The sequence below is a fragment of the Hibiscus syriacus genome, unplaced genomic scaffold, assembly GCF_006381635.1.
Source record: "Hibiscus syriacus cultivar Baekdansim isolate YM2019G1 unplaced genomic scaffold, ASM638163v2 tig00111708_pilon, whole genome shotgun sequence".
In the NCBI taxonomy this organism is placed as follows: domain Eukaryota; kingdom Viridiplantae; phylum Streptophyta; class Magnoliopsida; order Malvales; family Malvaceae; genus Hibiscus; species Hibiscus syriacus.
The window spans coordinates 2,387,255-2,411,281 of NW_024063159.1; the positions used below are offsets into that span (position 1 = coordinate 2,387,255).

Consider the following 24,027-nt stretch of genomic DNA (forward strand, 5'->3'; position numbering starts at 1 on the left):
GTCACCCGTCATATAATTTGAGCAGCCCGAATCTACGATCCAATAATTCTTGTAGTCAATCCGTTCTAGTGTTGTTACCGTGAGAGCTAATTCTTCTTCCTCCGTAGCAAATAACGCTTCAGCATCCCAACCATCTTCATTATTCTCCTTCGAACTGGAAGTAGCAATATTACTTTCAATAGGCTTTTTCTTGGTCCAACAGTCTTTTGCCATGTGGTCCATTTTCCCTCAGTTCTAACACTTGCCATTGAACTTTTTACTATTACAGCGATTCTTGGAAGCTCCCCCTGAATGAGGGCCTCCTTTTCCTTGGTAATTTTTCACCTTGTCACCATCTTTTTTAGATTCACTGTCAGTATACCGCTGAAAAGTACCTCTACTTTTATTGGTGTAGAATGCTTCATCTTCACCCTTCAGCAAGACTCCTCCCATTTGCTTGGCCATGGCTTTTTGAGATGCATGCAAATTTTCAAACTTAACAAGCGATGGTTGTGTCTGTCATCCCTGTACAGCATCAACAAACCCTCGATATTCGGGTCTCAAACCATGGACAATTATTCTTTTTATCATGGGTTCCCCAATAGCAGCTGTCGGATCTAATTCTGAAATTTCGCGGCATATCTGCTTCACTTTGTGAAAATATTGGGCAACCGTCATATCACATTGCGCCATTGATAGAAGTTCATTCTCGATAAGTTGTAATTTTGTATCGTTCCTCTTCGAAAAAAGTGTAACAAAGGTTTTTCATCCTTCATCTGGTGTTTTAACATCCTGGATGTGCTCCAACATTTCTTCTTTAATTGTGGTCTTTAAAGCAAACATTGATTTACCTGCTTTAATTTTCCACTTTCGTAAGATGCAATTGGTATATTTTGCCATCAGTTGTGTAATTTCACCACCACCGACAACCTCCCAAAGGTCTTGACCATGTAAGTATGACTCTATACATGTTGCCCACTTGTTGTAGTTTTTGTTGTTGAACTTCTTGATTCCTCCAACTACTTGAAGATCACCCATCTTAACGGCAAGGCTTTGACTACACCGAACAAGCTTGAGTAACAAACGTGTAGAGTACTAGATTACTCTAAACATAAAGAAGCTCCACAAGGTTTGTAATAACCCTGACAATAATCTCAAGAAATCGTTTTTGATGTTGAAGATCAGTTAAAAACTGCAGCCACAGAGCATACTTGGAATTTCAAGAGACCTTAAAAAACGTGGCTCGGATACCAATTGTTGAATCAAAATAGAGTAAAAACTCTAATTGATCAAGAAGAAGAAAAACTCTCTTTAGAATAATCTCACAAAATTGTAAAATGGAAGAACTCTTAAGAAAGCTTTCAAATGCTTATAATTAAGCTTTCAAATGCTTATAATTAAGATTTGATTGTTGGATGATAAAACTCAAATACAAGTAAGGTATTTATAGGTTACAAGAAAAAATCTAATCAACTCATTAAAATAATCACAAAATAATCTAAACTATTGAAATTAAAACATGAGAAAAATACTTAATTTTCACCTAACTAAATTGATGTAAACAATGACATCAAAACTAAATTGATGTAAGCAATGACATCAAATTAATTTAGGTGTGAACTTATTTAGGCTAATATTCAATTTTCAACATGATCATCTTCATACTGAAAATGGAAAAACAATATTGATGTTGGAGACCTGATAGAAGTGAAATTAAAATTACCATTCTTTAGAAATCTACCAAAATGTAGATGCCTTAAACTAGGGGGTAAGAGGTCAACTTGGCTCATTAGCTTCCACAAGAGTATTATTGACATAAGGTACCTGCAATTTACCATAGACATTAACAGGTAATCAAATATCTATATATAGCATGATCAACCTATTGGTCGACGATGATTTGGATATAACTTACTGAGATATCACATGAGAAATGGCTGCACCACTGACACCCAGACGGAAAACGAACATAAATATTGGGTCCAAAATAATGTTTGTTACATCTCCTACAACTAAGTTTAGAAAGTGAACAATTAAAATAGTCATTAGATGTGCTAAAAAAAGTTGGAGATGATAACGGAAAACTCTATTGGTAGCATATACCAGTGGCATATAAAGGAGTTTTAGTGTCTTTAAATCCTCGAAAGACGCCTTGCATGGATAACGAGAGAAGAACGGCAGGAGCACCTACTGACCTTAATGTCAAGTACTGTTGTGCAGGGTTTAGCATGGGCGAGTCCTGCACAAAATTGACAAATCCCGTGTCACCAATATTAAGGCATTGAATAAAAACATAGGTTCAAGACATTATTCTTGTTATCTCAATCTAGGTTACTTATTGAACCGATTTGCATGAAGTTCAATAACGGTTTCTCCAGAAATTAGAAATATGGCTTGGAGGAGACCAAAGATGCCACGAATAACCAGTACTAATGCTGATGGGATATGCCTTCTTTCGAGTTCGAATTTATCAACATCGAAACTGCTTCCATGTGTTTTAGCCCGGTATGGATAGTCATCTTAAAGATCAGAACACCATAGGATTACTTAATGTTCACATGTTCAAACTTTCAAATGAAATTGATCAGACCAACAACTGCAGTCATGCCTTTTCGAGGTATTAACTCGTTGTTTTCAGTATCTACACATGAACCTGTCTCTATGTAATAGTTTTCTCGTGCTTCGGAATCTTGTTGAAGTTGAAAAGTCAAGACAAATATTTAGCACCGTAAAATTGGTTTTCAACAAATGTTTGGCACCGAAAACGGGGAAGTCAAAAGGGGCAGATATTGTTGATTTTTTATAATGGTTAAATCATACAATTAGTCATTGCACTTTAGGGTATTTACAAGATTAGTCTATAAGATTCAACTATAAATACTCTAGCTCATTTAGCTTCAAAATTATCCCAAATCATTTCTTTCTCCCAACACTAAAGAGTTTAGAGAGTTTTCTTGTGAATTGTGAGTGTTTTGTAAACACCTGTAAATTTTATCTCTTTAGTAAAAGATCTGCAGCAGTCCGGAGACGTAGACACAATTGGATGAACTCCATTATCAATTTCGGGTATTATTTTTTTACTTTTATTTCGAATTATCACTAATATGATTATAGGGAAATTACTCGGTTTTTTTTTATTTCCCAACAACTAGTAATCAGAGTTTTGGTTGTGAATTTTGTCAATTTTGTTATGAGGCTACTATTCATTACTATTCATGTGAATAGTGAATTTCGTGAATAGTACAAATTTTGTCGGCGATACAAATTTGTCGACGGGGGTGTTCTAATACACGGTGGTTCGCAAGAATTGTCAGAAACGATCCAAAAGAAGCCAGATTCGAGTAAGAGCGATGGTTGCAGACGAATGGAAGGTGAAAATTGAGAAGTTCGTTGGTACGGACTTTGGTTTTTGGAAGATACAGATTGAAGATTTTCTGTACCAGAAAAATCTATATCAATCTCTCTCAAGAAAACAACCAGAGGGCATGAAGAATGAATAATGGGCTCTTTTCGACAGACAAGCCCTCGGAGTTATCCGACTGACGTTATCCTGCAATGTTGCTTTTAACATAGAAAAGGAAAAGATCACGACGGGTCTTATGGCGGCTCTCTCCAGTATGTATGAGAAGTCATCAGCCTCAAACAAAGTTCATTTGATGAGGCGATTATTCAATTTACGGATGGCGGAAATGGCATCAGTGGCTCAACACCTAAATGAACTCAACATAATCACAACTCAATTGAGTTCCGTGGAAATTAAATTCAATGATGAAGTTTGAGCTTTAATTCTCTTATCATCTCTACCAGACAGTTGGAATGCTACTGTTACAGTAGTTAGCAGCTCGTCGGGAAACAACAAATTAAAATTCGACGACGTTCAGGATCTGGTATTGAGTGAAGAAATTCGATGGAGAGAATCGGGTGAAGCATCAAGTTGCTCAGCCTTGCACACAGAGTCTAGAGGGAGAATTTCATAAAGAAATTCAAATCGTGGCAGATCGAAATCTAGACGGGAAAAATCTAGAACGGGAAAGAAAGATTTTACCTGATATAATTGTGGCAAGAAGGGTCACTTTAAAAGAGATTGTCGAGCACTGAAGAAAGATACCGGTGCATAGGAATCTGCCAACATGATAGAAGAGATAGGTGATGTCATGATTCTAAGCATCAACAGTTCAATTGAATCATGGATCTTAGATTCAAGGGCATCTTTCCACTCCACCCCATGCCAAGAAATCATGGAGAATTATGTCAGTGGTGATTTTGGGAAGGTTCATCTAGCTGATGATGAAACCTTGAAGATCATCAGAAAAGGAGACATCCGATTAAAGCTGCCAAACCAGACCACCTGGACGCTGAAAGGTGTGAGACATATTCCTGATCTTAAAAGAAATTTGATTTCTGTAGGACAGCTTGATGGAGAAGGATATAGTACAACCTTTTCAGGTTGTGAATGGAATATTACCAAAGGAGAACTCGTCATTGCTCGTGGTAAGAAGACTGATACTCTCTATGTAACCTCAAATTTAGAGAATATCATTACAGTAGCATATGCTTATGGAAAATCAAACCTATGGCACCAAAGGCTTGGCCATATTAGCAAGAAAGGGATGAAGACACTTTTATCAAAACGGAAGCTATCAGATCTAAATAATATAGATGTCGGGCTATGCGAGGATTGCATATTTGGTAAACCAAAAAAGCCAGTTTTGCAAAGATTGTCAAGATGCCCAAGGCAGAAAAGTTAGAGTTGGTTCATACTGATGTATGGGGATCATCTCTAGTTCCATCTCTTGTAGGCTCACTATATTATGTCACCTTCATTGATGATTCTACAAGAAATGTGTGGGTTTATTTTCTGAAGAAGAAATCAGAAGTCTTTGATACCTTCAAAAAATGGAAAGCAATGGTGGAAAATGAGACTGGTTTGAAAGTCAAGCGGTTGAGGTCTGACAATAGAAGAGAGTACAGAAATAGTAGATTCAAATATTTCTGCGTAAACAATGGGATCAAGATGGAGACAACAGTTCTCATGACACCGTAGCATAATGGCGTACCAGAGTGCATGAATAGAACTCTGAATGAACGTTCCAGAAGCATGATTATACATGCCGGCTTGCCTAAATTGCTATGGGCTGAAGCTATCAACATTGCAGCTTACTTGATCAACCGTGGGCCCTCAGTTCCTTTGGATGGCGGAATACCAGAAGAAGTTTGGAGTAGAAAAGAAATAAACCTTTCACACTTAAGAGTGTTTGGTTGTATTTCTTACGTACACATAAATTCTGCTGAAAAAAGTAAACTTGATGCCAAGTCCAACAAATGTGTCTTTGTTGGTTATGGTGGTGATGAGTTCGGTTACCAGTTTTGGGACTACGAAAATCGGAAGATCATCAGAAGTAGAGATGTCATTTTTAATGAGAATGTGATGTACAAAGACAGGTCAACCATAGAATCAAGTAGCTCCAATACCGAAGCTGAAACAAAGGAATTTGCTGAGTTCGAGGAGATTTCTAGAAATGATGTTCAGATCAGTCCTGAAGCAGTTCAAGAAGAACCAGGCACACGAGAACTAAGACGCTCCTCCAGAATTCCTAATATTCGCCTTCATTACACTACTTGTTGTTGACTGACAATGGTGAACGAGAGTGCTATGATGAAGCAATGCAGGTAGAGGATTCAGTCAAGTGGGAGTCTTCCATGAAAGATGAGATGAACTCGCTTATGTCAAATCAGACGTGGGAATTAGTTGAATTACCACCAGTCAAGAAAGCACTCTATAACAAGTGGATTTACAGGATCAAAGAATAGCACGATGGGAGCAAACGCTACAAAGTAAGATTGGTTGTCAAAGGCTTTCAGCAAAAAGAATGTATTGACTACAATGAAATTTTCTCTCCAGTCGTAAAACTGTTTACAATCAGACTGGTGTTGAAAATTGTAGCTGCAGAAAATTTACATCTTGAGCAGTTAGATGTAAAGACAGCTTTCCTTCATGGTGATTTGAAGGAATAAATCTATATGAGGCAGCCAGAAGGCTTCATAGAGGCAGGAAAGAAAAATCTGGTATGCAGGTTGAAGAAGAGCTTGTATGGTTTAAAACAAGCTACTAGACAGTGGTACAAGAAGTTTGATAGTTTCATGGGTAGCAGTGGTTTTACCAGATACCAAACAGATCATTGTTGTTATATCAAGAAGTTCGACAACAACTTCATTATTTTATTGTTGTACGTTGATGACATGCTCGTTGCAGGTTCAGACATGCAAGAGATTATAAACTTGAAGCGAAAATTATCAAAGCAGTTTGCAATGAAATATCTGGGCGATGCAAAGCAGATTCTTGGGATGGGGATTAAGAGAGACACAAAGTCGGGGACTTTGATGTTATCACAAGCTGAGTACATCAACAAAGTACTCTTCAGGTTCAACATGCAAGATGCTAAACCAGTAAGTACACCTTTAGGTGTTCATTTTAGACTCTCCAAAGAATAGTCACCAAAGACGGAGGAAGAACATGCACACATGGTGAAGGTGCCGTATGCCTCAGCAATTGGAAGTCTGATGTATGACATGGTTTATACCAGACCAGATATTGCTCAAGCAGTGGGAGTTGTTAGCAGGTACATGAATAATCCAGGCAAAGTACACTGGGAAGCAGTCAAATGGATCCTCAGATATCTACGGGGTACCACAAACAAAGCACTTTGTTTCAAAAGTGGAGATACGATATTGACAGGCTATGTAGATGCTGACTTATCCGAAAATGTTGACATTAGAATGAGCACTACAGGGTATGTCTATACTCTAGGAGGAACCGCAATGAGTTGGGTTTCTCAACTACAGAAGATAGTTGCTCTCTCCACAACTAAAGCAAAATATGTCGCTGTTACGGAAGCCAGCAAGGAGATGGTTTGGCTCCAAAGTTTCTTGGAAGAGTTAGGCAAGAAACAAGAAAACAATGTCTTGTATTGTGACAGTCAAAGTGTTATCCATCTAGCAAAGAATTTGTCTTTCCATTCCAGGACGAAGCATATACAATTACGGTATCATTTTATCCGGTCTCTTCTGGAAGATGGGATTTTGAAACTTGAAAAGATTAGTGGAGCTCAAAATCCGGCAGACATGTTGACAAAGACGGTGACCACGGACAAACTGAAGTTGTGTCCAGCTTGAGTTGGCATGCTAGAATAACAAGACTAGAAATGTTGTTGCATTGATCGAGGTGTGAAGACAGATTAAAATCAGTCTTCAAGTGGGAGATTGTTGAAGTTGAAAAGTCAAGACAAATGTTTGGCACCGTAAAATTGGTTTTCAACAAATGTTTGGCACCGAAAATGGGAAAGTCAAAAGGGGCTGATATTGTTGATTTTTTTATAATGGTTAAATCATACAATTAGTCATTGCACTTTAGGGTATTTACAAGATTAGTCTATAAGATTCAACTATAAATACTCTAGCTCATTTAGCTTCAAAATTATCCCAAATCATTTCTTTCTCCCAACACTAAAGAGTTTAGAGAGTTTTCTTGTGAATTGTGAGTGTTTTGTAAACACCTGTAAATTTTATCTCTTTAGTAAAAGATCTGCAGCAGTCCGGAGACGTAAACACAATTGGATGAACTCCATTATCAATTTCGGGTATTATTTTTTTACTTTTATTTCGAATTATCACTAATATGATTATAGGGAAATTACTCGGTTTTTTTTTTATTTCCCAACAAATCCACTCTTCCGGTCACATCTTCCTTGGCCACAAACGATGTCGTGACGCTAACGAGCGGGAATATCGCAACTCTCGACACTTGATTGAACAAGGCAATAGAAACTCCTACAGCAGCGAGTTCCACAGAACCTACATGAACCAGAAGATAAACCGAAAAGAAACTGCAGGCGTATTTGAGACGTAAAGAATGAAAAAAAAAATACCTATTTGGCCAATAAATGCAGTATCAACCAGAGAAGCAATAGGGTCAGCTGTCAAAGCAAGCGCTGCAGGCAAAGCAATTTGTGCTATCTCCTATCCGAGCTGGTCGAGTTTAAAAACATGTCTGCTCATATAATTGCAGAATATCACACATTAATCCTTTGTTAATATCTGTTAAGGGAAACTTCTCCAGAGATAAATCTGATTATAAATGCATGCAAAGCAAATTCTGGGAAACCTGCCTGATATCCTTGAAGAGAATGAAAACGGGAAATCTCATCTTAACACTAGATGGATATAGCTCATCTTCTTCGTAGAACTGAGTCCCTCAGCCTGATTCTATCGCCTAAAAGATTATAAATTGTTGAACACCTGGGGAGCCTAATTTATATAATAAATTAAAGAACCCTAGTCAGTTATATTGTTTATGCAATTTTCCATAATAATAGAAAGAACCGTATATTGTTTTACCTAATACAACGCCCAGAAGAAACACCGTACTAATGTGAAACTGTCAAAAAGAATTTGGACTTTGAAAACCTCAAATGACCAAAGGTGTTCATCAACTCACCACCTACCTGAGTTAACACTCGGAAGACAGTGTCACTTAAATAGACTTAAAACAGGAAAAAGAAAGGGAGAGAGAGAGAAAAAACTTGAACAACTAATTTAGAAGGATGTATTTCGTCTGGTGGAGAAGAAGACACAAGTGATCTTGGAAAGAATTAGAATACTAGAAATCCTGGAACTGGCAGTATCGGATTCATGAAGAAGAAAGTAACAGCCATATGCATTAGAATCCTCTGCAATGGGCAAGTGGCCCACTGTTTCATGCAGAGAATGAATGAAAACACTCGTTATTAAAGAACAAATTATTATTGCAAGTGATAAGATCATGCCAAATTATGCTGACACATGCAAGAACCCTTTTTCCTTTAAGCCCCTTGTTTGTTTCTGGTTTAGTGCTTTTGAGACGCTGTTGTGCGATGCAAGTGAGGGAACCGTGAGCATAGAAATAGGTACGAAATAAATGTGTGACAAAAGTAGTAGAAGTAAGGGTAAATTGCGTCTAATGTAATTTTATCGTTTATGGCCACACCAATAATCAAACGAAATTAAAAAATTAGCTGACCCTTATTCCCATATGTAATGGGGTAAGGGGGAGGTAAGATAGTAAGCTACCCCAACACCAGGTTGAGAACAGCTTTCGTGGGAGACCTCCAAATTATGAAATGCTCTCCGTGGGACTCGATCCCACGACCTCAAGGTTAAGAACCTTGTGCTCTACCAACTGAGCTGGATTGTCATTTCAATCAAACGAAATTCTAACTCCATAATAATATATATTACACTATTTTATTTATTATAAATATATAATTTTTTAATAAATTAATTACGATATTACATAAATTTAAGAATTTTTGTATTTTTATTCTATATGAAAAGCCATCATGTAAAATAATTTATTAAGTCTCTCAATTAAAATTAAGTAAATTGGTATTAAAAAAAGGAATATTTTATTTAAATAAATTCAAAATAATTAATTATGACATTACTATTTTTTAAAAAAAAGAAATTTTAATTAACATAATAATAAATTAATCTTTAATATATATTATATAAAATTTTTTATTTTAATTTTTAAGAATTCAACAACTTAAATATTTATTGAAATGGTACATTATTTATGTAAAGGTTAAAAATTGGCATGATCATATGGGCATAGTGGAGTCTTCTCAACTACCATTTTTGTGCAATATTAAATTAAATGATAGACGACATCTCTTTCTTTCTAATTTAACTTTCCAAACTAAGATTCCATATTAGACCAAAATTGACCTTCACTGCTTCCTTTACAGTCACATTATCCTCTTCTTTACTTTAAAAGATCACGTAATCTTAAAGGGGAGCATCTCTATTATTATTTAACTGACCCTTTGTTTTTTATTTCATTTTTCAATTTTTTAATATATATATAATTTTTACAAGGAAATCAAGAACTGACATCACTTAAAATTAGTGGTTTAATTTAAAAAAAATAATTATTGTTGATGCATAAAAGTTTAGGGTGATGGACGATGATAGTTCACGACATGAGATGATGGTGAGAGCCACTAATAATGGAGGGTTTTCTCCTCTCTTAAAATTTGGTGGGTTTCATTTCTTGTAATAAAAAAGGGCTTCACTTACAACATGGTGTGGGCCTCATAATTATGAGGTCACTTGATAATAATTATAATATCTTTTTTATAACATAATATTTTATATTTGGGTAAGCTACAAGTTTACTCACATTTGTTTCAATTTTATCTAGTTTTATCATCAATTTTAAAAATATATATGTTTAAGTTAATTATATTGTTCATTTGTCATATTTTGATTATTGAGTAGTTAACTCTTGTTACTTTGATAGCGTGACATATTAATAAAATTGTTAATTTCTAATTCACCTCTAAATTTAAGATGATATATCAATTTGACCTAGAATTCTATCTAAATCCCTGTTATCGGTCACCATTTAACGTTATTGTAATCGACCACCATTAGTTGTCATTGTTGATAGTAGTTGAACTTTAAAAATTTCAATCCACTCTTTTTTTACCTCCTGAATGTGAATCATGTGCTCGTTTCACCGAAAAATATCTAGACTTAAATTTCTATAAATCAATTTTACATCGAAGTATTTTCTAGTTGAACATACATCAAATTTTTGTGTACGAGAATAAATAAAAGGTGTACTGAAAATTTTAGGTTCTAATATTTATTGACGACGGTCAATGCTGGCCAACGTTGGTGGTAAGTGGTGGACCTTTCTATTCATGGGAAATCAAATCAACATAGGTTTAAATTAAAGATATGAAGATAATTTGTAGTAAAAAATATTTTTTTAACAAAAAGCCAAAGTAGGATGTTCATGTGAGGTTATGAGGAACACAAAAACTGTCGCAGTGCTTCAGATAATGATAAAACCAAAAATTCACATTCAAAACAATATTATCAAATGCAAAATTTGTGGTAAAGATCTATTTTTTTGCTCTATTTTGTGGACCTCGAACTCAGATATATATATATATATATTCATTTTCGACCCCTCTAAACCCTGACATAAAAGGTTATTTCTGAAAGTTAAAGAATCAAAGACAAAGCTGCTTTCGACGTGAAGAAGAAACTGCGATCTGCAAAGTTAGGTGAGGTATTATTCTACCTCAAGTGTATTTGCAAATTTTATTACCACAAGCCGAGAGCCTTCCACCAGATGCCTCCTACTCCGAGCCAGATAATAAGATTCACAACAGATATTAGGAAACCATAACCCCACCATTTGGCTAGTGGTACATAGCCAGCCCCAAAGAAAACGGGTGCAGATCCAATGCCATAATGAGTGATGCCACCCATGAGGTTGGAGAGGAATGATAGAACAAGGGCTCCCAAATACGATGGAGTGCCCAAAGCACTAGCCACGGACAAGAAGGCTGTAAACATGGCACCGATATGAGCGGCTCCGCTGGCAAAGAAGTAATGCGAGTAGAAATAGAGAAGAACCAGAATGCCAAACGACATTTGCCATGAAAGACCTAACCCACCGACAACCTGAAAAAACAGCAGAGGAAGATACTAAACTATTTAGATATATTACAGTGTAAAGCACAAGTATTTCAACATTTTGCATTCTTTTAAAAGAATTATAAATTGCCAACTGTTTTCTGTTTTTTCATTTCGAGGAAAGCATGAAGTGATACCAACTATATTTCAGCAAAAAGCGAAGGACTGGATATAGATTAAGGCGATGGTACTTAGGTGATTCGGTACGAAGTAATAGTAACATGCACATGACCGAAAGAAAATAAAATAAGAGTAAAAGGAAAACGGAACAAACCTTAACAACAGTTTGACTAAACCATGCGATGAGACCATATTTGTTCAAATACCCAGCCATAGCAATGAGTGCAGCAAACCATGTAAGTGTATCCCATGCAACTGATTCAGCGAGACACTCCTTCCATGTGACTACCCCCGTCACAAGTAGGATAGATAACCCAAGAATGGCAGCAGTAACAGCATCCACATTTAACATCCCTCCAAAAATCCAGAGCCCCACCTAATGCAACAGAGGAAGGTATGTGAAAACTCATTGGAATATACAAGCTCTCGCATGTGTAGCTTTTACATTCATTGGTAGCCGCAGCTACTATTACTCTTTCCATCATATGCACAGTAAAGAGTTGCATCAAATGAGAGCACAAAGAAATACAACCATAAATAGCATTAAAATTCTATTCATCAGTTAAGAGCAATCTAGTTATTGCTGAAGAATATAAAGGTGAATGAAATACAGGATTCAAATAAATAATGAAATTGCAGCTAATGAAATTGCAGCATTGCTTTCTGCAATGCAATCACAGTCTTGATAACGGGAGGTTTGAATCCAGCTACATAACAAATGGAAAACCCGATAGATTGCAGTATTTCCTCAAAATCCTACATATAGCTAACAATCTTCAGAAGTATTCCATATTAATTCACCAAATTAATCTACCCAATACTTTCTAAGTGTAGCTCTGCAAGGAAAGACAAGTTAAAAAGCAACTGCAACGTGCCAGTTCCTTAAGGTCAAGCTTGAAAACTATATGTAGAATCCAACAAAACAAGTACCACAATCAACACCTAAAACTCGACACCTATTGATAATTAAACTAGATTAACTACTTTAAACGATGGCACAAAATTATGTCTCTTCTCTCCAACTAAAATGTGGCTAAAACCGTGATCACATACCAATACGGTCCCCTACAATTATTTTTCCAGTGCGACATTTCAACTTGATAGATTTGTGATAGCGGACAAAACATACTACTCAAGTTTTATAAGCATTAGACATAAACAAGACACAATAACCATATTCATAATTAATCAAAGGGTAATTAATAATATTATACAGTTAGAAACAGAGTCCCAGCCATGATAATCTCATTCTTGGTCATCGGTCCCATTTTCTCCAGCTTCTCCTTAGCAAGCCTTGGCGCATCGGGACTAGTCTTCACCGATGGTGGATAAATAACATACAAGATCAAAGGCACAACAAGCAACGAAACTAAACCCGGCACGATTGCCGCCTTAGCCCAATCCGTCCATCCAATCTGCTGTTTAATGGTATTGAAAGCTAAATTAGCACTTAAAGGATTCGCCGCCATTGCTGTTAAAAACATGGAAGAAGAAATAACGGAAGTCTGGAAACATGTCAGCATTAACCAGGATCCTAATCTATTTTCCGTCCCGTCACCCACGTTGCTTCCACACGCTACGCAGAGAGATTTGACTAAAGGGAGGAAAATTCCTCCTGCGCGTGCCGATACGGACGGAATTGCTGGCGCTAGTAGAGCTTCGCTGAAGACTAAGCTGTAACCTAAACCTAAAGAGGAGGATCCGAATAGGGAAACGAATTGGTAAGCTATTCTGTTACCAAGTCCAGTCTTGATGAAGCCGCGGGCGAAGAAGAAGGCGAGAGCGATGAGCCAAGGAATGGGATCGCCAAAAGCGGAGAAGGCAGCAGAGAAGGTTAGGGTTTTGGTTAGGACAGAAGCGCCGAGTCCGAGTAATGCCACTGCTCCTAGTGGCAATGGTTGAGTGATGATGCCAACGATTGTAGCTAAGAAAATGGAAAGTAGTTGCCACGCATTACGGGAGACACCGGATGGGACGGGAAGGAACCATAGGATGACACCTGTAGCAATCGACGCCAACAATGGCTTCATTGCTGCACCTTGCCATGGTTGCTGCGGCGGCGGGGTAGTGGCAGCTGGACTTGATGCCGCTGCTTTGACTGTTAATTTCCGGTGACTTTTCTGGATTCTGTTAGTAGAAATGATTGGAGTGAGACTCAAAGTTTTAATCAAGCTGGAATTGTTCGGAGTGGATTTGGAGAGAACCGAAGGGGAAAAAACCGGGTTCAGACATGATCTGGAAGAGAAAGAGATTGATTTGACACGGGAATGGCCTAGAGGGCAGGAGGAGGTGAGTGCGGCGGACGCCATCTTTGAAACGGTAGCGTCGACGGCGGAGAAGAGAAACGATAAATGGAGGAAGAGGCGGAGATTAATATTTAAAAAGGGTGAACGAGGGAGAGGGTTAAATCTGGCCGTTTGATTTTAATCAGACGGTGGATGCGAGGTTTAGGAATATATGGTTGGCTTTTGAGGTGGGAACTTTATAGTTTATTCCATATAACAGAAAATGACAGTGATGCGCGTCTGGGTCTACAAGGAGGTTCCAAATTTTTCTATGGTTATGCATATTTTCCAAGTCCGTACGTGTCGTTCATTTATTGGATGGAGCGGTGCCTCCTAATGACGTGGGGGAGTAAGTGGATCAATGAGAGGAGAGACTCCACGTGGCATAGTATGATTGAGGTCAGAGTGAAGAAAGATTTCCACGTGGCGTAGTATGATTGGGGTGGATTTTTCTGCGCTGGGTGACTGACAGTAGAGCACTGAACACTAGGGGAGTGTTGAAGTTATGTTGGCCTGGGCATATCGTATGAAGGGACGGAAATGAGGGAGGAGGGAAATGACGAGGAAGCCCTCAAGTGGCAGAACAAGAGCCACAGCAATTCAGAAGAAAACGGCAAGTGTAGCTCCGGGGTGTGCAAATTCGGGTACCCGAATTTTTGGGTATCCGGAATTTTCGGATCGATGATTTCTCGATTCGTGTCTTAACCCGGATGTTACGGGTACTTAGATTTTGCGGGTATCCGGTAATCGGGTACCCGATACCCGGTTTTTAATTTTTTATTTTCAAATTATTAATTTTAAAAAATATATACACAAATTTAAATGTTCGAAACTTCGAATTACATACTCTAATATCCGAACATAAAATTTAAAAGTTCGAAATACAAAATATAATAATCATAATATAAATAATTCATTATATTTTATATAATTATATATAAAAAATAAAAAAAAAATAAAAACTAATCGGGTACTCGGGTAACCGGATACCTGAAAAAACTAGATTTTGTGACCCGGGCCTGACCCGGGAAATGTCGGGCCGGGTACCCGACCCGGCCGAGTAATTTTTTTTTAGAGAATTATCCGGTTTTTTTAGATCCGGGTCGACGGGTCGGCAGGTCGAATTAACCGGGTCGGGAAATTTTGCACACCCTTAGTTTCAGCATGTGATGTGTGGGCGGTGGAGCCCATTGTTGCCGAGTTAGTGATAGCAACATGGAAAATTATTTTAATTTGAATTTATAGATTAATAACATAATTATACATAGGATAGGAAGAGCCATTTTGCTAGGAAAAAGAAAATCTTGAGGGCAGTCGTCTTCTTCTTCGTAATGGCAAGGTGGCTGAGTTCCGCAGTGACTCTTCTGAAAGGCCAAGAGTCGGGTTTTATGTGGCTACGGGAACACACAGCCCAGAGGATATTATCTAATCTAACATTGCCTTCTCACTCAACACTTCCATCAATTCCTCTCCTCCAACACAAATTTTGAGCCTCACTTCCATCATACTTCAATTCGAGGGGATTTCTATCACATAATTCTACATTGCAAAATTGGTTTACGTTGAATAACTAAACAATAATCTTTGAGTTTTTCTTCATTTTTTATATGAAATGTAACAAGTACATATTGGTCGAGTAAAACCCGAATTCAAATTTATTATTTGTGTCATATTGCTTGAGGAGATTCCGAGCTTCATCTATAACACGTTCATGTATAGTCGATTGAAAAAAAAATGATTCACTAACAGCCGGATGTCCTTGACTGCATTTTCAAATAGAAATGTTTATGAATTAAGTCGAGATCTGATTAAAAAAAGAAAATTGCGCATGGGTCTGGGCTTCAAACTCGGCTCAGCTCAGCTCAACCGAGAAGAAGTGATGCCCTATTTTTGGACCCATCAAGCATATTAGAAGTAGCCCAAAGTTAAAACTCCGCGTATAAATTCCACCGCCGGGTCTCTCGGGTGAAAGCCGAGTATCCTAATCAACTACACTAAAACGAAGCCTTGTAAAGTTAACTATCCTAAATTATTATAGTTTGTTAGATATCTTCTATTTCATGATCCTCTCTCTGTTTCGGTATGAATTCTCACACAAATGGTTTTTATTTCAATAAATTTTGTTGTTTAACTGCGTTAGGCTGTTTGATCGTCTAGCTACGGATTTAAATGTGTTTGTGGTTATATTTTTCATCGTGTTATGTTTATTATAATCGAAAATATAATAGATGTTATATATTTATTATGACCAAGGCTTTTATAATTCATACACTTTTCTATAAAATATAATAATTATAATTATGAAAGAAAATTTTGAACTTTTCTTTTAAAAATCGATATTAACAAAAAAAAATTATGTTATTATTGTTATTTTATTATATTATGACAATTTTCATGATCATGAAAAATGTTATTATCACAAAACAACAAACGACTTTATTATCATATATAATTTCCCTAAGGGCAACTCTAACAACAACTCAACCTTCTCAATCTTCGCAAGGCTATGTTATAAGATGGATGCCCACCCCTTCCATACATATGAGTTAGGAGAGTTGTGACACCCAATCATCTCCAAGGATTGATCATCCTTGACCCTGTTGATACCAATATTTAGCAGTTGGTTCATTTTTTTGTATTGACCAAACAAGTTTTTTTGTTTGACTTACTTTAGTTGGTCACTATTTTGATGTTTCACAGACTAAATGTGATGTATGGATTACATTTCAAAGTTAAAGATGTGATTATGTATTGGTTAAACATTATGTGATGTATGGATTACATTTCAAACTTAAAGGATTTATGATATGAAGTATTTTTGTGTTTTTCAACTTTCTTAATTCATATTCTTATTCACTGACATTATTACTTTACCATTACATATTTCATATTCTTATTTAACAACAACAACTTAATATGAAAAGATATTTTTATTACATATTCCGAATTAATTTTTTATGGAAATTGGTGACATAACATCAAACACATCACCCTTTAAATTACAAAAACCTAGGTAACAAACATTCCATTTGAAAAAGAAAATTTTCAGCACTCTAAATCTCAAGCAACAACCACCACATTCCCACCATATTAATAGAAGATTGCTCCCAAAATGAAACCCAACAAAAGCACAGTACCCAGAAGAAAAATACAAGAACTCTTTCTTTCTTCCTTTCTTTATCCATAGCAACAACCCTTCTAAGAAGACCAACAATAACCACTTTTGATCTATGGTTCACCGGTGGATCATACCATCAAAAAAATTTACAACCCTTTACCCCTTTTTCATATTTTCCACAACCCAAAATCTCCTACCTTAAATTTCATCAGTCCAACCTGTTGTTAGCGTAGAACGAGTTCCATAGAATCACACCCGAGCCAAATTTGCATCCATTGCCGTCTACAACCCCTTTGGATTTTCTTCCTCTCCACAAAATGATAAGAAAGAATGGATGAAATACTAAGATGAAAAATCCACGGTTCCTTTAAATGCCTAAATTTTCCACATGATTTTTTCATTTTGTCTATGTTGTATTCTGACGTGGAGGTTTATTAAAACCAACGTGGAATAATTTTTTTAAAAAAATCCACGTCAGTCTCGCCGTTTTGTTTCTAACAACTAGTGGTCTTTTTGGCTTCATTTAAATAGTACAGTGGTAAAACTACTACAATTTTGAAAACAGTAATCATTTTGAATCCCATACCTTAGTTATGTAGTCATTCATGTAGTTTACCCTTTAATAATTTATTTTAATTATTTAAAGATAAATAAAATTCATTATTTAAATTCATGATTTATATATTGAAAAACTAATAGTGAATTACATAGAATATAGTTTTATTATAATTATATTTTTATTTGTACTTTTTATATTTTTATTATATTTAAATTGATATAATTCATATATTATAATATATTTTTCGAATCCATTATAGTTTAAAATGATATGATTTATTTATAAGTGTAACTATAATTTGAATGCTATATTTTTTAAATTTACAACATAATGTCTATGATGAACATTTTATCTTTTCAAATTCACTTTTAACAACGATCTCAAACAGAAATCTCAAACAATTAAATTTTAAATTGCACTTGTGTACAACACTTTTAAAAGTTTGTTTTTATAGCACTTTTAAAATTCACTTTTTAAAAGCTATACCCAACTTGCCCTAAGTTGATTATAAAATATAAGTTCACGAGACTTAGTTTTTATTTTATAATTATATGATAATTAATGATAATATTGAAAAGAAAATTAAAGAAGGGACCAATTTTTCTAAATTAAATAGTATAATAGAAAGGTATCAAGTATTAAAATTAAAAATATAAAAAAAATTCATTTTTATAATAATATGTGATTATAAGGTAGTACATATTCAAAATTTTTTAACTAATCGGTAATATACATCCTACAAATATAGTTATTTAAACCTAGAGTCTTTTAGGAGATAACATTATCTTTTACCATTAAAATCATTTTAGGAGTTAAACTTTAAATTTTAAAATAATAAACCTTTATCATTTCATACTATTCTCATCTCTAGTTGGGGATATCAATGAGAACTATCACCACCTTTATAATTAATTTTACAACTAGAGGGCCAACCATTAACGGCTAGCTAAGTTAACTAACAAATTATACAATGCAAAATGATACAAATCGACAATTGAAGTCAAAGCTAACTAAGACTTCCCGAAGTAGTTATTATAGAAATGGACCCGTCAACCGTTAGCTTAGTTTAACTAAGTGACCAAATAGCGATGAACCGGGATGGTGGTCGAGACAACCATCTCATAAATTTTTTAAATTATATCATATATTTTAGATATTTTATTTATATGTTTATTAATAAAACATTCCATTTCTATTAATGAAGTTATATGCATGCAATGCTTCCTTTCGAAGGCATAAATTAATTAAGTTTTATTATTTATATCTTTTTACCACAATGTTATAGTAATCTCTATCTAACATATTTTCTCTCTCCACTTGGCATCGCTTTCTACATCAGTCTCAATAATATTCCTTGAGATGTTTCTTTCTAAAATCTGCTCAAATAAATACGTACATACATACATTATATTATAATTAATTATATGGAGCTCTGGAAATCAGGGAAAGGAAAGGGGGGAACATCTTTCATCAAAGTCTCCAAGTCCCATTCTCCAACATTTAGTTCTTCTCCTATCCAAAAGTTCCCGACATCGGCGCTGTTTATGTTTTCCGACATGTTAGTACTGTTGTTGTTTCTGATGTTGATGTTCCTATGAATTGTGTTTTCAGTGCTTTTTAGGTCTTCTCCAAAGCTTTCTAATGGAGGAACATGTAGTTCCCTTTTTCTCCCATTGTCAACACTTGCGAATATCTCATTATCACCGGCGAAACCTGAACCTGTCAGATCGAAATATCCAGCAGCTGCCCCGACTGCATTCTGACCATGCTCGAGCATCGGCAAAGTATTTTCACTGTGGTTCGGGACCATGGATTGCAAGAAAGAATTCGACGATAAGTCATTATACGTCGGAAAATACCATTGTTCAAACATCGATATGAACCCCGTCCCCACCATGACTTCCTTGTTATGCTCCGACGCCGACGAATCACTGGCGTTGGGCGAGGCGGTGGATGACAGATGCTTCATCCTCTTCTTTATCGTTGAATTCCAAAAGTTTTTTATCTCATTGTCAGTACGACCGGGAAGGCGAGCCGATATTTGAGACCACCTGATTAAGGGGTTTGAAAAGGGTTAGAGTCAGTCCATTTCCATCAATACTATATCGAAAAATTGTCGACGTTAGGTCTTTGCATGTTTCTTGCATACATAAAATGCATGGATGCTTAAATCCTACACAAGAGATGTCATTGTAGATTATTGATACGACAATTACAAACAACTTGTAATTTTTACGAAATTTATTAACTTTATAATTTATATTTCCATATATAGAGTATTCAAAAATGAACAAACTTTGACTGATTCACGTGTATGGATTATGTTTTCCTCCATAAACTTTTTTCTTTCTAATTTTTGTAGTTACTTTTGTTTCTTATCTCTCCACCAACAACATGATTAGAGTGTTTTATGGCATGCATGTGCAAAATTAGCGACCAGACGACAAAGAGAGCTGTTGATTGGTTCTTATCTGTTTTGATCCTTAAATTACTCTAAACGTCATTCCCACATCATCTTCTTATCACTTTGCCCTTCATGGTTTGTCTCATTTATATTATTTCCTAATAATAAGCTTCGGGAGCTTAAGAAGTAGTATCGTTTTATGTAGGTATAATTTTTTTTTCTCGACAAAATAAGTTTTATTAAAATTGAACCGAATACCGGATCAAATTATATGTCTCGTTAAAAACCTCCTTAAGCCTAAATGGGGAAAAGTGTACATACAATTTGACCAAACAACACTAAAATCAAACATAAAATCGAAACGAAAAGCCAATAAATTAACCAAAAAACACCAATAGCAAACGCCACACTAAAGCGAAACTCAGTACTGAACCAGATCCAAGCACCAAATATAACATAAACAAAATCCACTTTAGCTATGCAACAGATCTTAGGTTTATTGTTTAACTGAGCCTATGCCTTTTATGTTGTTGGGGATAACTTGTTCTACATCATTGCTCATCACATCAAAGTTGCACATTTCTTCATCTTCGTATGATTCATCATAACTCGTCTCATCATTGTCCATCTCATCAGGAAATCCCTCTCCTCTCTTGAAACCCTAAACTTAATTTTTAATATACGTATATTCACGACATCTAGATTTTGAGTTCTTGGTATCCCTTATATTTATGTAAAGGTGAAATGAAAACTTAAATTACGATTTATGTTAAAGATTGTAAAAATAATATATTTTACCCCTGCACTCATGTAAAGAGGATGGTGTTCTTTCTAGAGTATTCGAGTTCGAACAGTTGTGTTTATAGTGTGTGCATTATTAATCGGATGAGAAAAATTTTGAACAAATGTTATCTTTTAGTCACTCAAACTATTAAAAAATATAATTTTAGCTGCTCGTTAACTTTCTTTTAACTATTTCTCTATTACTAGAAGAAGAAGAAAATATTAATTAACAGAATTATAATTGTTAGTATATCTATTAATTAACTGAAAATATTTGGAGTGGGGAAAGAAAATTATACCATATTTGAAAATTTATCATAATTATACCATGTTTTCAAGTCCCTGATGGCCGCCCCCTAAGTTTCTTTATTCTATAATCAGGGTTGGGGGGACTATATACTATAATGAGCTTATTTTGTCAATGAAATGAATGGCATATACAAGGTAGAAAGGACGTTTTACCTGATGATGCAAGCAATTAGAATATTTCCTACGAAGTAACACTGGTCACCATTGAAATTAACGTTAAGTGTACTACATACCTAACACCTAATAACCTAGCTAGGTGATTTAAAATTAGGGTTTTGCACATAAAGCTGATTGGGAAAGAAAATAAAGAGTTGACAATAAGGGTTTTTTTTCATAAAATTTTGCAGTAGAAAAAAGATCTAATAAAATATAACCAGCTTTGCATGGATGATAAAGAAGCACACCTGTTGCCAAGAATGGAGTGTAAATGGACGATAATCTCTTCCTCTTGAGGCGAAAACGCACCCCGTTTGAGATCAGGTCGGAGATAATTGATCCACCGGAGCCGGCAGCTCTTGCCGCACCTCTGCAGTCCAGCATTTCTAGCCACATCACTCCAACAACCCTGGCCATTGGTTAACATATAGTTGACGAGCTTCTCGTCTTCCTCCGGCGACCATAACCCTTTCTTATGCTTTTTAGTAGCACCGTTACTATGGTCGCCGCCCTTCATCGACAAATCAGGCTTCCTCATCATCAAATCCAATAAATATCTCCTGCAAGAGAAGATAAACCTCGGATGCTATCGAACAACAACAGCAACAACGATGACGATAACCTGGGTGGGTTATTTTTGTTAAGTATAAGTTTGATGATATTAACGATTAGTGGACACCACTTTTATAGAATGGGATTAAAAGAGAGGTGGAGTGGGAAATGGTGGTGATGATGATGGCGATGGATGTGGGGTTTGCTTAAAATATAGGGAAGGAGAGAGTTGGTTGATGGGTCTAAGTAGACAACGGTTTCGAATAGTACTTGAACACAAATATTTTAAAGATTGAATGATGTATAAAGCATAAGAGAGAGGCTGATGCCGTTCTCATTGACTCTAGTACTCCTTTTCTTTTATTCTCTTACCATTTTTTCTTCACTCACAAGGCAATCCTCGTATATATGAAATTATGAATCATATTCAAATTGAAAAAAAGGGAGAAAAATGAATGAAAAAGCAAATAAATATTGGAAAAGATAGGGTTTGAATTGTAAACAAGCCAAGATTTTAATTTGCTTCAGCTTCAAATAATCTTCTTCTCTTTCTTCTTCTTTCCCTCCATCTCATGAACCCCGACGTACACGTGAACTTTAAGCTATAGATACGGGCATGAGTGAGTACAATATATAACACCAGAAAATCTGATTACTGATACACCCTTGATATACTGCTTTAAATTCTCTCTCAATTATTAAGTTTTATACTAACGGTAGAAAGATTATACATAATATAATATATATATTTTAATTTTAATTGTAGAATGATTTAAACTAATATAAGACACAAAAATAATATATTAGAAATTTCAGGTCATTACAATTTATGTCTAAGCTATTTAGTCATGATATATAACTTACCTGCTTAACTTTATCCATTTCAAGTGATATATTAGAAAATTGTGGACCACTAAACTCCGAAAAGCTCATTGTATGAAATTATTTTTTCCGTATATAAGTTAATATATATTTTTTTAATTGATAATATTTTTTTGTCACTTAAAAATTTAGGTCATGGTGGCTCCCCATTCCAGGGTCAGGGCATACCCAAAACCTAATTAAGATTTACATAATAATTTATAGATTATCCACCAATGGTGTCAGATGCAAGTTAATATATTATTAATGATAATCGAGTCAAAACAAAAACATATGCGAGGAGTTTTAGCATAAAAGTTTTTTTTTTGAACATTTTAGCATAAAATTTATCACAATACAATAACATATTTCTTTATGGAGGTATATATTCGTAGGACCCTTAGTCGTTATGTTAATTTGAAAACTCTATTTTAAAATATTTTGCCTACATTTTTATTAGAGATTTGATTTTATTTTAAAATATTATTATTTATGTAGAATATATATTATTTTATAATCACCTTAGTTTAATAAAAAATATAATTATTTATGATCATTCTTCTAATTAAAAATATTTATAAAACTGTGGAGTTTAAAAGTAAAATATAATTTCAAAATCAATGTGTTAAATGTAACACTTACAAACCTGTTAATTATTTCAGATCAGATTTAAAATGGTACTCATTTTTTAAAAATCAAATCATTTAATTTCCTTCCTCATCTCTAAGTCAAACCGATAAATCTTGTATGGGTCAAGGGCACGTAAAACACCAAGTCAAGAAGAGCAAGGTGTACTGGGCTTCAAACTCTTCAATCTCCTAAAAATTTAGAGTATTGTCTTCACAATATACCCTTAAAGGGGGGAGGGGGGTCTTATAGCCAATATAGAATGAAGTAAAACAAATCTACATGGATTCTTAAAGAATGTCAAATCTCTTGATTCTTGGATTCTTCGGATAGTTTCTTTTCACGTGTAACACTTATATTTGTTGCCTTATTTTCCAAATATAATCATATCCATAACATATTACAAGTAGAAAATAGTCAACATCCAAAACTGTTGAACACAAACAAGCACCATAAAATTATTGGAAAATTTTACAACGCTTACGAGCAGCGTTGAGAACCACTAACGATGAACACTATTAATTTAATTTATAAAAATTTTAAATTATGAAGGACTAAACATATAATTATAAATTAGTTAAAAATTTAAAGGTAAATTAGTTAAATAAAAATATTTATATTATTTTCCATAATCTTTTTTGGGTAAATTATAACAGTGACCACCTAACTATTGCCCATTTTCATTTTGACCATCATTTTTGAAATTTTTTCAATCAGATCATTACACTATTTAAATGCATTCAATAAA

General features: G+C 35.1%; 2 protein-coding genes and 1 pseudogene across 2 annotated transcripts; all 3 read right to left on the reverse strand.

Moving 5' to 3' along the window:
• Window positions 1-1,616: 1,616 nt before the first annotated feature.
• LOC120168072 lies at window positions 1,617-8,690 on the reverse strand (annotated as a pseudogene).
• Window positions 8,691-10,985: 2,295 nt separating this feature from the next.
• On the reverse strand, window positions 10,986-14,092 carry LOC120168118 (dicarboxylate transporter 1, chloroplastic-like). The gene is made up of 3 exons (XM_039176946.1): window positions 12,840-14,092; window positions 11,780-12,001; window positions 10,986-11,493 (listed from the first exon to the last, which is right to left on the reverse strand). The coding sequence occupies exons 1-3, from the start codon at window positions 13,932-13,934 to the stop codon at window positions 11,131-11,133; spliced, it is 1,680 nt and encodes a 559-aa protein (XP_039032877.1). The 5' UTR covers window positions 13,935-14,092; the 3' UTR covers window positions 10,986-11,130.
• Window positions 14,093-19,007: 4,915 nt separating this feature from the next.
• On the reverse strand, window positions 19,008-21,780 carry LOC120168073 (transcription factor MYB46-like). The gene is made up of 2 exons (XM_039176911.1): window positions 21,488-21,780; window positions 19,008-19,638 (listed from the first exon to the last, which is right to left on the reverse strand). The coding sequence occupies exons 1-2, from the start codon at window positions 21,778-21,780 to the stop codon at window positions 19,008-19,010; spliced, it is 924 nt and encodes a 307-aa protein (XP_039032842.1).
• Window positions 21,781-24,027: the final 2,247 nt, after the last annotated feature.

What these genes read in the sequence shown, in the direction of transcription:
- LOC120168118 (XM_039176946.1), bottom strand. Translation starts at nt 13,934, where the DNA reads ATGGCGTCCGCCGCACTCACCTCCTCCTGCCCTCTAGGCCATTCCCGT. An exon ending in CTGGGACTCTGTTTCTAACT is followed by an intron (nt 12,002 to 12,839) that starts GTATAATATTAT and finishes CTGTTGCATTAG; the next exon opens with GTGGGGCTCTGGATTTTTGG. An exon ending in TTAGTCAAACTGTTGTTAAG is followed by an intron (nt 11,494 to 11,779) that starts GTTTGTTCCGTT and finishes CTGTTTTTTCAG; the next exon opens with GTTGTCGGTGGGTTAGGTCT.
- LOC120168073 (XM_039176911.1), bottom strand. Translation starts at nt 21,780, where the DNA reads ATGATGAGGAAGCCTGATTTGTCGATGAAGGGCGGCGACCATAGTAAC. An exon ending in CACTCCATTCTTGGCAACAG is followed by an intron (nt 19,639 to 21,487) that starts GTGTGCTTCTTT and finishes CCCCTTAATCAG; the next exon opens with GTGGTCTCAAATATCGGCTC.